The sequence below is a fragment of the Arachis stenosperma genome, chromosome 8 (assembly GCF_014773155.1).
Source record: "Arachis stenosperma cultivar V10309 chromosome 8, arast.V10309.gnm1.PFL2, whole genome shotgun sequence".
In the NCBI taxonomy this organism is placed as follows: Eukaryota; Viridiplantae; Streptophyta; class Magnoliopsida; order Fabales; family Fabaceae; genus Arachis; species Arachis stenosperma.
Window position 1 is genome coordinate 22212788 of NC_080384.1, and position 14766 is coordinate 22227553.

Genomic DNA, 14766 nt, shown 5'->3' on the forward strand with positions numbered 1-14766 from the left:
TTTTATCATATAAAAAATTAATTTAAATAAACAGTAAAATATAAAATAATATTAAATTAAATAAATAAAATATAATTTTTTATATTTGAACTTAAAAATAAGAGTGTTATTTATTGAACGAGTAAATAGTCAAATTGGCCCCCGAAAGATAGCCCAATCTTCAAACGAGTCCCCGTAAGAAAAAGATAATAAAATTTGTCCCCGAAAAATTTAAAATTGGTAACGTTAGTCCTTCCGTCAGTTGGATGATAACGTGTCACGTTAAGTGCCACGTGGCATATGATGACGTGGAGGGCTAATGCCACGTGTCACAAGATGATTGGTTGACATGTCAGATCGGTGACACCTGGCATGCCACGTGTCAGGTCAGTGACACGTGGCATGCCACGTGGCACTTGACATGTAAAAAAGTTATTTATAATCAAAATAGTCCTTGAAAGTTCAGACGTAAGTCATTTTCATCCCTAAAATTTTAAAAATTAATCAAATTAGTCCTTATATAATTTTTTTATTTTTTTCTTGATAATATTAAATTTAAAATATTTTTTGATACTACTAATTTTAATAGAAATGTAATTGACAATAAAAAAATTAGTAATTGTATCTTTTCTTCTTAAAATTTTGTTCAATAAAATTATCTCTCTCCTCTAATTCTTGTCAAAATCTCTCTTATTCTTTTCTATTCTAAAACATTTTTCTTACATTATTACATTTTGCTGGAATATATATATATATATATATATATATATATATATATATATATATATACTCAAATTGAAATGTATGTATTTGTTACCCTAAATAAAGTTATATGCTCAAAATAAAAATTTATATATGTTAACCTAAACAAATTTAATAAAAATTTATACATCTTTTTTTCATTACGTTATTACTTTCATTTAGATTAACATACATAAATTTTGATTTTGAGCATATAACTTTGTTTAGGTTAACAAATACCTACATTTCAATTTTGAGTATATATATATATATATCCAACAAATATAATAATGTAAGAAAAATGTTTTATAATAGAAAAGAATAAGAGAGATTTTGACAAAAATTAAAGGAGAGATATAATTTTATTGAACAAATTTTTAAGAAGAAAAGATACAATTACAAATTTTTTATTGTCAATTACATTTCTATTAAAATTAGTAGTATCAAAAAATATTTTAAATTTAATATTATCAAGAAAAAATAAAAAAATTATATAAGGACTAATTTGATTAATTTTTAAAATTTTAGGGATGAAAATGACTTACGTCTGAACTTTCAAGGACTATTTTGATTATAAATAACTTTTTTACATGTCAAGTGCCACGTGGCATGCCACGTGTCACTGACCTGACACGTGGCATGCCAGGTGTCACCGATCTGACATGTCAACCAATCATCTTGTGACACGTGGCATTAGCCCTCCACGTCATCATATGCCACGTGGCACTTAACGTGACACGTCATCATCCAACTAACGGAAGGACTAACGTTACCAATTTTAAATTTTTCGGGGACAAATTTTATTATCTTTTTCTTACGGGGACTCGTTTGAAGATTGGGCTATCTTTCGGGGACCAATTTGACTATTTACTCTTTATTGAACTTATTAAATACTTTAAGTCATAATAAAGTATTTAACCCAATTAAATTATTTTTTATCTTTTAAAAAAATACTACTAATTTTTTTATAAAAAATTTGAAGAAACCATGCCCCTTGTCTGAACTAAGCTACGCCAATGAATTACACGTCATTTTCTGCACCTAAAGATCCCACGACACAGCAAATAACTTATCATACGGAGGATTATTTGCCTGGAGATATAGCCAATCGAGTACTCGATTACAAGGCAGCATGTTTGTACGTGCATTTAGTATTCAACACAAGGATTGAAGTGTAAGGTTTGAATATGCATATAAAAAAATAAAAAATAAAAAATAAATAAATAATAAGTTCTCAGTACTTTCTTAAAAATTTTATTCATAGATACTAGTACTGCTGCTTGTGGCGAGTTTAATTAGAAGCTAAGAGTAAGATTTTAGATTTTGGACCCTTAGATTTAATGAGTGCGACAAAAACATTCTACTAACTAGGTAATGACACTGATCGTTTTCCCAATTAATTATTCGTGCAATCCAAAACAGAAAATGACATCTGGTTTGTTTGTCACTTTGTCTAAATTTTTTTCATGTTCATGTGGCGGTGACCTGCAACTGAAGCAAGCATGGTATAAAATAAAAGCTATTGTATTTCAGTCATTCCTGCAATTGTCTGGCTTCTTCATTTAAAAGGAATTGAAGTCTGGAGAACAAAATAACTCTATATATAGGAAGTGGTTGGTATAAAAAACCCCATCCCCAAGCTTCTTTTCAAACCTAACTCCTTATTCATTGGATTTTGTTGCGTTTGCTCGGAATGCAAACAAAGCAAACCACACAGTGGTCCCCAGTTAAGATTTAATTGTCTATTGTGGTTACTAGCGAGTAACAGTAGTGTTTCTTCTAGTTAAATCCTAAAATAGTTTCTTAGATTCACTGTTTGCATGAAACAAAATGATATTTCAATTGTAATATAAACGTTTTTGAAAATTAAAATTTTTTTACCATATTAATTTTATATTCTTTTTTTTATTGAATTACTCCTTATATTTCTAATATTTTTTTACGTTAGATTAAACAAAACGATGTTGTTTTAATTTTGGTTTTAAATACTTGACAAAATGATATCATTTAACTTTTATGATTATACTTTTTTTTTCTATAAGAATAAGACATTTTGTGGTTCATTAAAGTTAAATGACGTTGTTTCATAAAACGTTTAGCACTAATACTAAATTAAAGCAACATTATTTCGTTAAGTCCATAGTGAAAGAATATACCAGATCACTCATGGCATAAAAAGTAACTCGACCGAAAAAGAATATATGACTAATGTGGTACAATTTTTTTAATCTTATAGTATAAGGAATAATTCAATGGAAAAGGAATATATAATTAATGTAGCGCAACTTTTTTAATGTTAAAGACGTTTATGGTATATGTTATAGAATTAGTCATCTCAAAAAATTAGATTGATAGAAGAAGGTAACATGTGATTATATATCGTTTTCTTAAGAAGGTTTTTTTTTAATTTATTTAATTTTTGTATAAGTATTGTATTTTTCATATTTATTTTATATTATTTTATATACTCTTAAAATTTATTAAAAGTTGAATTTTAGACTTTTTAAATATAAAATTTTAATATTATATCATGAAATTACTTATTTCAAAAGATTAAACTCATGGAAGAAGGTAACGTAAATGATTATATTGAATATCGAAAATCTTTTTGATTCCAGCAGCCAATCTCAATACTACATTACTACTTTAGAGTTTATGTCGTGTTTCTTTCTTCTACTAGGTATATATAATAACGTGGATAAAATGTTTTCAATTGATTTATGATTAATGGAACCAAGACCTAAAATCAGGATCAAGAGTGTAATATAAATATTAATAATACTTCAGTACTACCTGCCTCCTGCTTAATTCGTTGTAACCCAAGTTAACAACACACGTGATTAGGGAATTAAAACTTATACGATTCGTTTCTTTCTTTCTTTTTGAGAACATGGCCAATATAATTTGGAAGTATAGTTCACTTTTCCTTTATGCTTCGAGTGAGACTGCTGCTAACTCATCAGCGCCATTGCTTTGCTTTGCTTTCTTTATTTTTTCTTTAAGAGAAGTCTAGGGGCAGCAGATTTGTTAAAATTTGGCCAGCACTTAGCTAGTAAAATTGGCCAGCACTTAACTAGCAAAATAAAAATGAGTGATTTTCCACCATTAGATAAAATCTCACACCATTAAATACACTATTGATAGCTAATTGATGACTATAATTCATAAAATCTGCTGTCCCCCTAGCACTCCTCTTTTCTTTATTCTATAATCTCAGCCTTCTTCCTTACCCTCGCACCTTTAATCACATGCTCCCACCATCTTTACATCAATAACATCATTCATAATTCCTTTTCTCTGACCATTCCCACTTTTTTTCCCTGCTTCATTGCCATGTCAATATCTTCCCTTTATTGATCCATCAGAATAATTATAATTAACAATCAATAATATAATTAGTACTAGTTTATTTGGACCATGTGTTATTAATTAACGTCCAAAACTAATATCGCCGTTTTATAATATTGACTGCTCTATCTATCTCATGCACTCACTCATAATATCTGAGAATGGAATTAAAGCCTTCTTATTCAAATCTTCCAACAACATTACAATATTAATAGAGAGGGTATTCATCATAAATCATCACCATCTTTGATTCTTTTCAATACATTAACGTATCAATAACGATTATGATCTTCCGTTGAGTAGACCGACAATTAAAGCAAATTGTATGACAAAGCAAAAGAAAATGAAGATGATATCGCTCCTAACTACTTATGTTGAAGTAAAACTTATCGATTTCCCTTAATATAAAGTTTATATATGTATTCCAACGTTACTAACTATATCATGTACCCTATTAAAACTTATGCTACTTTCAAGTTTCAACTACAAATTACATCACTAGTCCTACGAACTCCATAACCTACACGGTGAGGTTATTTGAGCAAACATGTTTGGTTAGTTAATACTATAAAGTTTGTTCTTTTCTTCTTAAATAAACTTTTTATAGCATGCATCATTCTACGTATAATAGATTTAATTTGAAAGAACTAACATTATTATTGAATACAAGTACAGTCGAGAAAATTAACAAAGTAAAACAAAAACCAATCTAATAACCAAAAAATAATAAATTATCTTTTTTTAAGAGGTTTACACATGATATTAGTGGATATCTTTATTAAATCGGTTAATAATTTTTTTTAATAAATCAGAATAAAATCAATTTATTATAGCAATAATAATAAATTTAATTGTCCACATTATAATTATTAGATCTGATTTGATTCGATCGATTTACACAATTTAAATTGAATCATGTTTAAATTTTTTTGATAAAAAACAAATATATCCCTGATTTTTGTTTAAAACAAAAACAAAACAAAAACCATAATCCAGTGGTTATATAAACTAGTCAGTTCAATCGGATTTGATAACAATTGGGTTTATTGTTATTGTTATAAAAAAATAAGTTTTATTATAATTTGTTAAGAAATTTAAAAATAACCGATTCATTAATACGTCCAATAATAATGCGACACATAGCGTTTTACGGCCTTTATGGGATCATCTCCATAAAAAATACAATAAAAAATATTTCCATTTCTATGTTACAATAAGTTAACAAATCAGTAATCCGTTTGAAAAAAAAAAAAATCAAACGAAACCCCGTGCAACGCAGCGCAGGGGGTATCTATTACTAGTTTCAATTACATCAAATATCAAATATTAATAACCTATATATACATGATTTCATAGATCGATAACATAAATTAAATGATGTGAAGGTGGTCCAAAGGCTTTGTTCCAAAAAGGCGAATACCCGATCTAATTGGGTGGTTTGCATTAATATCATTATTCATAGTTGTATCCTATATTGGATAAAATGTGTAATACATTATTATAAATAGCTTCAAATTAATAAATATCTTCCCGCTCTTGCTTTGCTTTGCTTTGCTAGCTGTTTATGTATTTTTAAAAGATGGAGTTGGGAGTTTGGAGACACAACATGTGCTTCATTGCAAGGTTTCATCGATATCATTAGCATGCGCTGTCGGATACTATAAGTATCTATAGATGCATATATCACTTTTATGACAATGAATAGCTATAAATATTATATGATTGCCTTTTTGGCTGAACGTTAGTTAGCACCTCTCTAATGCAAATCCAGCCAAATCACGTCTTCCCTCTCAACTCTATTATCCAAAATAATTATGCTAGTCATGTCAAGGTTTTCTTTTGTTTTTGGTGCTTAAGTGTTTTCTTTTTGTTACAATTGGATCATACTCCTTTCAACTTTTTTTTTTCGGACTTGATACTCCTTTCAACTTAAAACATTTTTGGTTGAAGCTAAAAAGCCCAATAATATTAAGCCCAATATAAGCTCATGAGGGGAGAGCAGACAAAGGAATAAATTAGCGAGTCAGGTCCAAGATAAAAAAAAATTCGCGACTTCTCAGGATTTTGGTTTCTAGGTCATGAATCATTTACGATGATCCATACCATATTATTAGAGAGGAAGTATAGGGAGGCAAGAGAGTATTTATACAATATATATTTAGGATTCGAATGGTTATTTTGGATAATATGGGTATATTGTATTTGAGAAATTAGTAGTATTTTATTCTAAATATTCATTTTTAACTAATATTGAACCAAATAAATAACCCATTATACATATTGTACAAATATTCTATTGACTTTCTAGTGAGATTCAATATTAAGTGAAATTTTAAATAACAAAATGTAAAAATTGTTTGGTACATGTAAAAATTTATTAGTTAACAATAAATTCTTAAATAGTATTTTTGTCGTTAATAAATTAGTCTTTCATTTGTTGAAATAAAAAATATATAAAAAATAAATAAAAAATAAAAAATTGATTAAAAAAATCTATTCTATCTTAACTAACCATCTTGAATTAATTTAAGAATTAGTTTATTAATTTATTAAAAATATTTAAATTTTATTTTGTACAAACAACCATTCATTAATCAACTACAAATTTATAGGCATTAATTTTTAATTTGTCTGGACGTGGAATACCGTAAAAAAAAAATATTAAATATTTTATTGGTTCGCCTAGTAGAGAGATAAGAGATTTATTATCTGTAATAATAAATGTTAATAAATAATTATTATAGCGTTTTATGTACCGAAAAAAATGATAATATTTTGGGTTGAAAACATAGTTGTCAGAACCGAACCGATGATCGAACCGGTCAGATTACTGAATCACTGGGTTACTGGTTCAACCGGTGAGTTACTGGTTGAACCGATTGACCCGGTCCTATATAAATAAAAAATAAAATATAGTCAAAAATTTAAAATTAAAATTTAAAATACGTATTTTTACTAACATTTTAAAAATATCTAGCTATTCTAAAATAATATGAAACAGGAACAATAAGTATTTTGTTAATTTTATTCTATCATAAATATTTTTATTTTTTTTATATTAAAATAACTATTATTTTTGAATTTTAATAATTTATTAATTAGTTTATATCTATTATACTATTATATACTACAAGAATTTATTGAAAAATAATATTAATAGATATTATATAATTATAAAAAAATAAATGAGTTTATAATTATTGTTAAATAAAAATATAATTAATTTAAGAATGAATGAGTTTATAACTAAAATTAAAATAAATTAAATAGAAGTAAATTATTTGCTGAAAGATATTTATATATATATATTAATTTGCAAATATATTGTTAACAAGCTCAACAGCCTGGTGGTTGTGAGTATCATGTTTTTCCTTGAGGAGGGCAGTTCGAACCCCAGCTTTAACATTTTGGAAAAATATTAAAACTGAAGCGGTTCGGTCGAACCGGTCTTATCGAGTTTGACCGGTTCACTCTGGGTTTGACCGGTTCGCACCGGTTCACTACCTTATCCGGTCAGGTCATTGGACCGGACCGGCTTAGGGTCCGGTTTATCGGTTGAACCGGCCGGTCCGGTCCGGTTTTGCTAACAGTGGTTGAAAACTTGAAGGAAGGATTTGGTGATTTGCATGTGGATGTGGCAATGTGGCATTTACATTTGCATTTGCATCAGTTAAGAGGATCCGAAAATCCCATCGCTCATTGACTCTTCCATTCCATCAAATCCCAATCTGAATCTTCATTTCATTTCATTTGAATCATCAATCATAATCATAAACATAACATCCCTTGAGAGAGAATGGAAGTGTCAACCATGATGAGCTCAACTGTACAGAATTTGATGAATGTTACCTTCGATTGGCTCAATTCAACTTTAGATGTTCCTTCTGTCCGCGCTGTTGTCTTCGGATTCAACATTCGAGGTCACTATTCTCATTTCGCTCTTTCTTTTTCACTTCCATTTTTGTTTTGCATTTACCTGATTTATCAACCATTGTTATTGTTGAAGGACATTTGTTCATCGAAGTTTTTCTCCTCGTCGTCATCCTTTTCTTGCTCTCTCAGAAAAGTTACAAGCCTCCTAAACGCCCCTTAACAAACAAGGTTAGTTTTAACATCAAATTAACCAAACTCTTTCTTTTCTGCTTAATGCTATAGTCATATGCCTCGTATGCTGTTTTCAATTTTGATGTGCAAATTCAATGGTGATTTCGTTGTAATTTCTATTAGATGAATGCGTATGACTTGAATCCCTAAAGAGCACTCTTATTATCTGTTGTGGTTATCAGGCTTGTGTGTTGATGTTTTGACATTATTGTAGTTTGTGCCTAATGTCCACAGGAAATAGATGAGCTTTGTGATGAGTGGGTTCCAGAACCACTGATTCCTTCTCTTAACAAAGAGTTGCTCTATGAACCACCAGCGCTAGAGAGGTGATTATTTTTCCTTCAGGGTAACTTATGTTCCTTCTTGACCATGTTACGTAATGATAATCAAGAAAGGCTGGTATAATTTACTGTTGGAAAAAGTATTCTTGTGTTTAATATAATAGCTTGGATTGTCTACCAGGACAGGTAATTGTCTTATATGGCTCAATTAGTTGTAAGAGAAGCAATGAGATTCCCCAAAGTCTGAACCACAGAACATATAAATGTCTGGATGGTCTAATTTTTCATAAAACTTAAAATGATAGGTGTCAACCAAAATGAGCAAGTGTTATAATGCCTTCCTGCTGATGAATTGTGCTCCCTGCAGTGCTGCTGAGCCACATACCATAGTTAATGGTAAAGAAGTTGTCAATTTCACTTCAGCAAACTATCTTGGCTTGATAGGTCATAAAAAGTTGCTGGTAAGGAAACAATGCTCATAATAGTGATAAATTTCTCTTTTTGACACTAATTTGATGCTATTGATTTATAGCAACTTTTTCTTTCAGGAATCGTGTACAGCTTCTTTAGATAAATATGGTGTAGGTTCTTGTGGTCCCCGTGGATTTTATGGAACAATTGGTAAGACTAAAGTTTAAAGTAGATTCCAGTTCTACTTTGCTAGGAAATATTTGTTCTTATGATAGCTTTCCTTGCCTCAGATGTCCATCTCGATTGTGAAGCAAGAATAGCCAAATTTTTGGGTACCCCTGAGTCAATTCTCTACTCTTATGGATTGTCTACCATGTTCAGTGCAATTCCTGCTTTCTCTAAAAAGGGAGATATAATTGTTGCGTAAGTATGCATAAGTGTGACTGTTAATCGTGTGGTTTTTTTTCAGTTTTCTGAGGATTTTGGTCTCGTGACATTTTATAATGGGTATTGAATGTTGACAACCACACTAAACTTATACCATTAGTTGTGTGATTTGTACTGAATTGCTTCTGCTTCTTGATGATGACAATAGTTGAGTTGGCTCTTGTTGCTTCACTTGATATTTGAAAATTCTTTGCAAAATGATTCTTGCTGATATCTTTAACAGGGATGAAGGAGTCCACTGGGGAATTCAGAATGGCCTTTACCTTTCAAGAAGCACAGTGGTGTATTTCAAGCATAATGACATAAACTCTTTGAGACAAACTCTGGAGAAAATTACTACAGAAAACAAGCGAGTCAAGAAACTGCGGCGTTATATCGTCATTGAAGCTGTTTACCAGGTAGATATTCTCTTACATGTTACATGCGTATGAGACATTAGCAAAAACGTGCATGTTACATGCGTATGAGACATTAGCAAAAACTTACACGTTACATGCATACGAGACATCAGCATTTTGCTCTTCCAGATTACTTTTCATATGTATTATCCTACACAAAATCAGCAAAACTATGATGTAACTTCATACTGTTAGTATATTTAAAGCAGGTGCCTGCTTGAATGCTTGGCTAAGGTCAAGCGATAAATCATTTGAAATTGAAGATATTTACTTGTAACAAATTGAAATAAGCATTTGAACCTATTAATGTTGCAAACTTGCAATCCTTTGGTTGAATTAATTCTATATGCTAGTTTAATTGTAACCCTTTTTATGTTCTGAAAGGAAAACAGGCCTGCTTAAAATATTCAGAAGTTGGGCTTTTTTTTCTCTTTAGTACTACTACTATTGGATAGAAGGGTATATGCTCTTTTATTACGCACTTGTCTGTCATCTTAAAGACAACAATAAGTAGAAAAAAGAGATAAAAGAATCATGTGTTTTGACAATTCTAATAATCACTTATATCGTTGTGAACCTTACTGCACCTTTCGGCCTTGTATTTTCCACGTTATTTTGGCTATTCAGATGCTCTTTCAAGGGCAGCAATATGGTTGTAAATGAAAAAGAATGAGTCTGTTTTGTAGTTAGATGCATTGCAATGCCATTTAACAAGGAATGTTTACTGCTTGCCCTGGTTTTCTTAATCTTTCAAACTGTAATACCTAATTTTCTACTTTAGCAAAACTGACATCTCTCCAGGTCATATGAAAACAAATTATTTGACCAATACCTATTAACATCTTTTTAATCTTTTTCAGAATTCTGGTCAGATAGCACCCTTAGATGAGATTATTAAACTGAAAGAGAAATACCGTTTTCGTATTTTGCTGGACGAGAGCAACTCAATTGGTGTGCTTGGAAGTTCTGGAAGAGGTCTCACTGAACACTATGGAGTCCCTGTAAGTGCTAAAAATTTCTATGGGCATCCACATGCATGCATTCAAGTGTTCATACTCTGAATTTTATTGCTATTTGTGATTTTTGGTTGTTTACTACAGATCGAGAAGATAGATCTTGTAACTGCTGATATGGGACGTGCATTGGCCACAGAAGGAGGATTCTGCACCGGAAGTACAAGGGTGATAGATCACCAAGTATGTAACTGTCATATTTAATAAGAATGAAAATCAGCACCCACTAGTACCATGCTGGGTCTCTAAAATAGACTGGGGAAAGAAAATGGAAAGATTGCAAATGTAGAAAATTCAGGATTTTTTCTTAAGTGATTTTCTTTTCACAACTTTTTTCCATTGCTTCTTCCCAAATCTAAGTACAAATTGTATAAGTCACGAAGGAAAGACCTGCCATTGGAGTTTCCGCTACTACCGTTATCTTTTTTTCCATGCACTAATATGCCCTTTTTAATCTTGACAGCGACTAAGTAGCTCCGGCTATGTCTTTTCTGCGTCTCTGCCCCCATATCTTGCAAGTGCTGCAATTTCAGCACTGGACATTCTGGAGAAAGATCCCAAACTGATAAAAAAGCTGAAGAATAACATTGCTGTGTTATGGAAAGGTGAGCTTTGTTCTCAGATCAAGTTTCTTCAATGGAATCATCAATCATGTGGTAGAGTAGCATATGCATTTTAGCTTTTGCACAACGTTTCAGTAAAGTATTGGATTTTCTTTCCTGAACCATTAAGATGAGGTTTGTCATTTACTTTTTATTTGTTAAATATGTTAATACAATGACTGGTGCAGGATTGTCAGGAATATCAGGCTTGACAATTGCAGGTAGTCAAGAGTCACCAATTGTTTATTTGAAATTGAAGAAGTCAACAGGTTCCATGCAGGAAGACCGACGCCTGCTTGAAGCTATTGCCGAGCGTGTAAGGGAATTTAATATTTTGTTTGTTAATGCTTTTACTTGCACCTAATCTTTTATATTGGCAGGTCTTGAAAGAAGATTCAGTATTTGTGGTTGCTTCCAAACGATCAACATTGGACAAATGCCGTTTACCTGTTGGAATTAGATTGTATGTTTCTGCAGGGCATTCAGAATCTGATCTTCGCAAGGCATCTGAATCGTTGAAAAGGGTTGCAAAGCAAGTCCTGGGAGGATCATAATTGAACACCCAATTCATCACTATACTTGTATGTTTCTATATCACATTTAGTGCATGCTTCTAGAACTTTTCCAACCACTTATTTTTTGTTGTCTTACATAGCTTCTAAATATGCAATGTAAATGAATGGTTGCAGAAGTTTATGAAACATGTATTAAATGTGCTCTAGGAGTATGCTAATCTTTCTTACTCTGGTTAATTGAGGAATTTTGGAATCTAAGCCTAATTGGCATGCCGTTGTTAATAATTTATTTGATATTTTCAGGAACTCTATTCACCTGCTGTCTCCAAGAAACGGCAGCTGTGAAGTTTGAGAATTTTGCTCCCATAAAGTTGACATTGTTCCTGCTGTTCCTTAGAAATGAAACAGCAAGAGAATTGAAATCCTAGTTCAGCGTTGCATATATAGTTTTTTTGTTTGGCTCATTGCCGTGTAGAATAAGGGGTTTATTTATTTATTTATTTTTGTCATCTGTTGGAAATGACAGCTTTGCAGAATTAAATTCCAGTGTTATGGTTATGGGGACCTCTTCTTTATTGCCTCGTTTATTTTCTGTATTTTTTAAATAAAAAATCGTTTATATTTTCTTTCCCTCTCTTTCACCCTTAAACTTTATGTTTATTTATAGGAAATTTTATCTCGTTCTAGTAAAGATATGCTATAAATTTTAATATGATTTACTGTTGGTTTATGATGTGCTCGCAGACAACAAAAGAAAAAGGACCTGAGATGCCAAGAGCCAAGAGGAAAGAAAATAAAGCCTTAAATAATTGACTGAAAGTAAACTCTAAAATCAAAGAAACGGCCTCGTACAAAAATGAAACTGGTGAGACAAAAGAATCCACCATAACAAGAAAGGATTATTGGGATTTTATGAGACACCAACTGCATAAAGTTGGGTGTTATGAGGACATCAATAGGTAAGTGGCTTCAAAAGTATTCTTTATTCTGATCTTTGACCAAATTAATGAAGGATAGACATTCAATTATAGTTTGATTGTTGTCTAAGTTGTCAAATGCCAACCACCCATTTCAAATACCATTTCGGTTGTGGTCGAAGTTCTTCCCGCCCTCGAACTCTCCCGAGTTCAATGGTATGGATTTCTTCTCCTTTGCCTCAGAGGTTCAGACTTTCATTGTAACAGCGGCGCGCTGTCTTTTGATCTGCTCTTACCGTAGCGATCCCTTCTATGGTTGGGAACTTCATGTACAGATGTGGAGTCGAGACTACTGTGCCGAGCTGATTCAGCATTATTCGACCTATCAGGGCATTGTAGGCTGTACTCACGTCGACCACGATATAGTCTATGTTGAGTGTCCTTGACCGGTTTCCTTTTCCAAAGTTTGTGTACAATGAGATGTATCCAAGTGGTTGGATTGGAGTGTCTCCCAGCCCGAATAGGCTGTTCGGATATGCTCTGAGTTCTTTTTCCTCTAGGCCGAGTTTGTCGAAGGCAGTCTTGAACAGTATGTCAGCCGAGCTTCCCTGGTCCTCTAGTGTGCGGTGGAGATTAGCGTTGGCCAATATGATAGTAATGACCATGGGATCGTTCTGTCTCGAGATGACGCCAGCTGCGTCCTCTTTGGTGAAGGTGATAGTGGAGAGGTCGGGTGCTCCTTCTCCTCCCTCGACATGATATACTTCTTTCAGATGTTTTTTACGAGATGATTTGGAGATTCCTCCTCCCGCAAATCCTCCGTGTATCATGTGGACATGTCTCTCTGGGGTACGAGGTGGTCATTCAGTTCGTCCGACCTCTTCGTCCCTTCTTTTTTTTCTTGGCTGATTTGTTTTGCTGGCTAAGTACTGATCTAGTCTCCCTTCTCTCACTAATTTTTCGATGACATTCTTTAAATCGAAGCACTCGTTGATGGGATATCTATGAATTCGATGGTATTCACAGTACTCTGTCCGATTTCCTCCTCCTTTCTTGCTTTTGAGTGGGCGAGGTGGGGGTATCTTTTCAGTGTGGCATACTTCTCGATAGATATCTACAAGAGACACCCGGAGAGGGGTGTAATTGTGGTATTTCTTGATCTTTTCTCCATGCTGATCTTCTTTTTTATTGGATTCTTTATCCTTATCTCGGGAGGAGTAGGAGAATCCGGACTTTGAGGTCTCTCCTAGTCGGGAGTTTTTCTCCATGTTGATGTACTTTTCTGGTCGTTCTTGCACTTCATTTAGAGATGTGGGATATTTTTTCGATATGGAGTGACTAAAAGGTCCCTCTCGCAAGCCATTGATGAAGCCCATAATGGCTGCTTCTGTTGGTAGATTTTGTATGCCCAGACATGCTTTGTTGAATCTTTCCATGTAACTGTGAAGACTTTTCTGATCTCCTTGCTTGATTCATAACAGGCTTGGGGCGTGTTTAGTTTTGTCCTTCTAGATGGAGAATCTTGCTAGAAACTTCTTGGCCAAGTCATCAAAGCTTGAGATGGACCAGGGGGCAGATTGTCGAACCATTTAATTGCTGTTTTCGTCAAGGTAGTCGGGAAGGCTTTGCATCGAATTGCATCTGAGGCGTCGGTGAGATACATTCTACTTCTGAAATTACTGAGATGATGGATGGGATCTGACGTGCCATCATATGAAATCATGTCAGGGGGTTTGAATTCTTTTGGGATTTTGGCCTTCATGATCTCTTTGGTGAATGGGTCCTGGTCATTGCGGGGGCTATCTTCGTAGCTGGATCGAGTAGTTTTTGCCTTGAGATCGGCCTCAAGCTTTAGGAGCTTATCTTCTAATTCTCGGTGTCGTCTAGCTTCCCTTCGTAGGTTTCTCTCAGCTTTCCGTTGATATTCGACCTCTTTTTCGAGTTGTTTTAGGCGATCTTGCAGTGCCTCCATGGCTCCTGTGCTTGGCGAATTCTTGTCTTTGTTAGGCT

The 14766-nt window shown here is 32.8% G+C and overlaps 1 protein-coding gene across 2 annotated transcripts; it reads left to right on the forward strand.

Moving 5' to 3' along the window:
• Positions 1 to 7713: 7713 nt before the first annotated feature.
• On the forward strand, positions 7714 to 12469 carry LOC130943798 (long chain base biosynthesis protein 1-like). Of its 2 annotated transcripts, XM_057871820.1 has the most exons (13): positions 7714 to 7988; positions 8075 to 8169; positions 8407 to 8498; positions 8821 to 8914; positions 9002 to 9074; positions 9155 to 9287; positions 9535 to 9709; positions 10570 to 10710; positions 10810 to 10905; positions 11186 to 11327; positions 11513 to 11640; positions 11705 to 11905; positions 12143 to 12469. In XM_057871820.1, the coding sequence occupies exons 1-12, from the start codon at positions 7865 to 7867 to the stop codon at positions 11876 to 11878; spliced, it is 1467 nt and encodes a 488-aa protein (XP_057727803.1). In that variant the 5' UTR covers positions 7714 to 7864; the 3' UTR covers positions 11879 to 11905; positions 12143 to 12469. The 2 variants fall into 2 exon arrangements, with proteins under 2 accessions (XP_057727803.1, XP_057727804.1); XM_057871821.1 differs by lacking the exon at positions 7714 to 7988 and having other exon boundaries at positions 8759 to 8914.
• Positions 12470 to 14766: the final 2297 nt, after the last annotated feature.

Coding starts and splice junctions, on each gene's coding strand:
- LOC130943798 (XM_057871820.1), top strand. CDS start 7,865: ATGGAAGTGTCAACCATGATGAGCTCAACTGTACAGAATTTGATGAAT. Junction 7,989..8,074: donor CTTCGGATTCAACATTCGAG/GTCACTATTCTC, acceptor TTATTGTTGAAG/GACATTTGTTCATCGAAGTT. Junction 11,641..11,704: donor TTGAAGCTATTGCCGAGCGT/GTAAGGGAATTT, acceptor TTATATTGGCAG/GTCTTGAAAGAAGATTCAGT.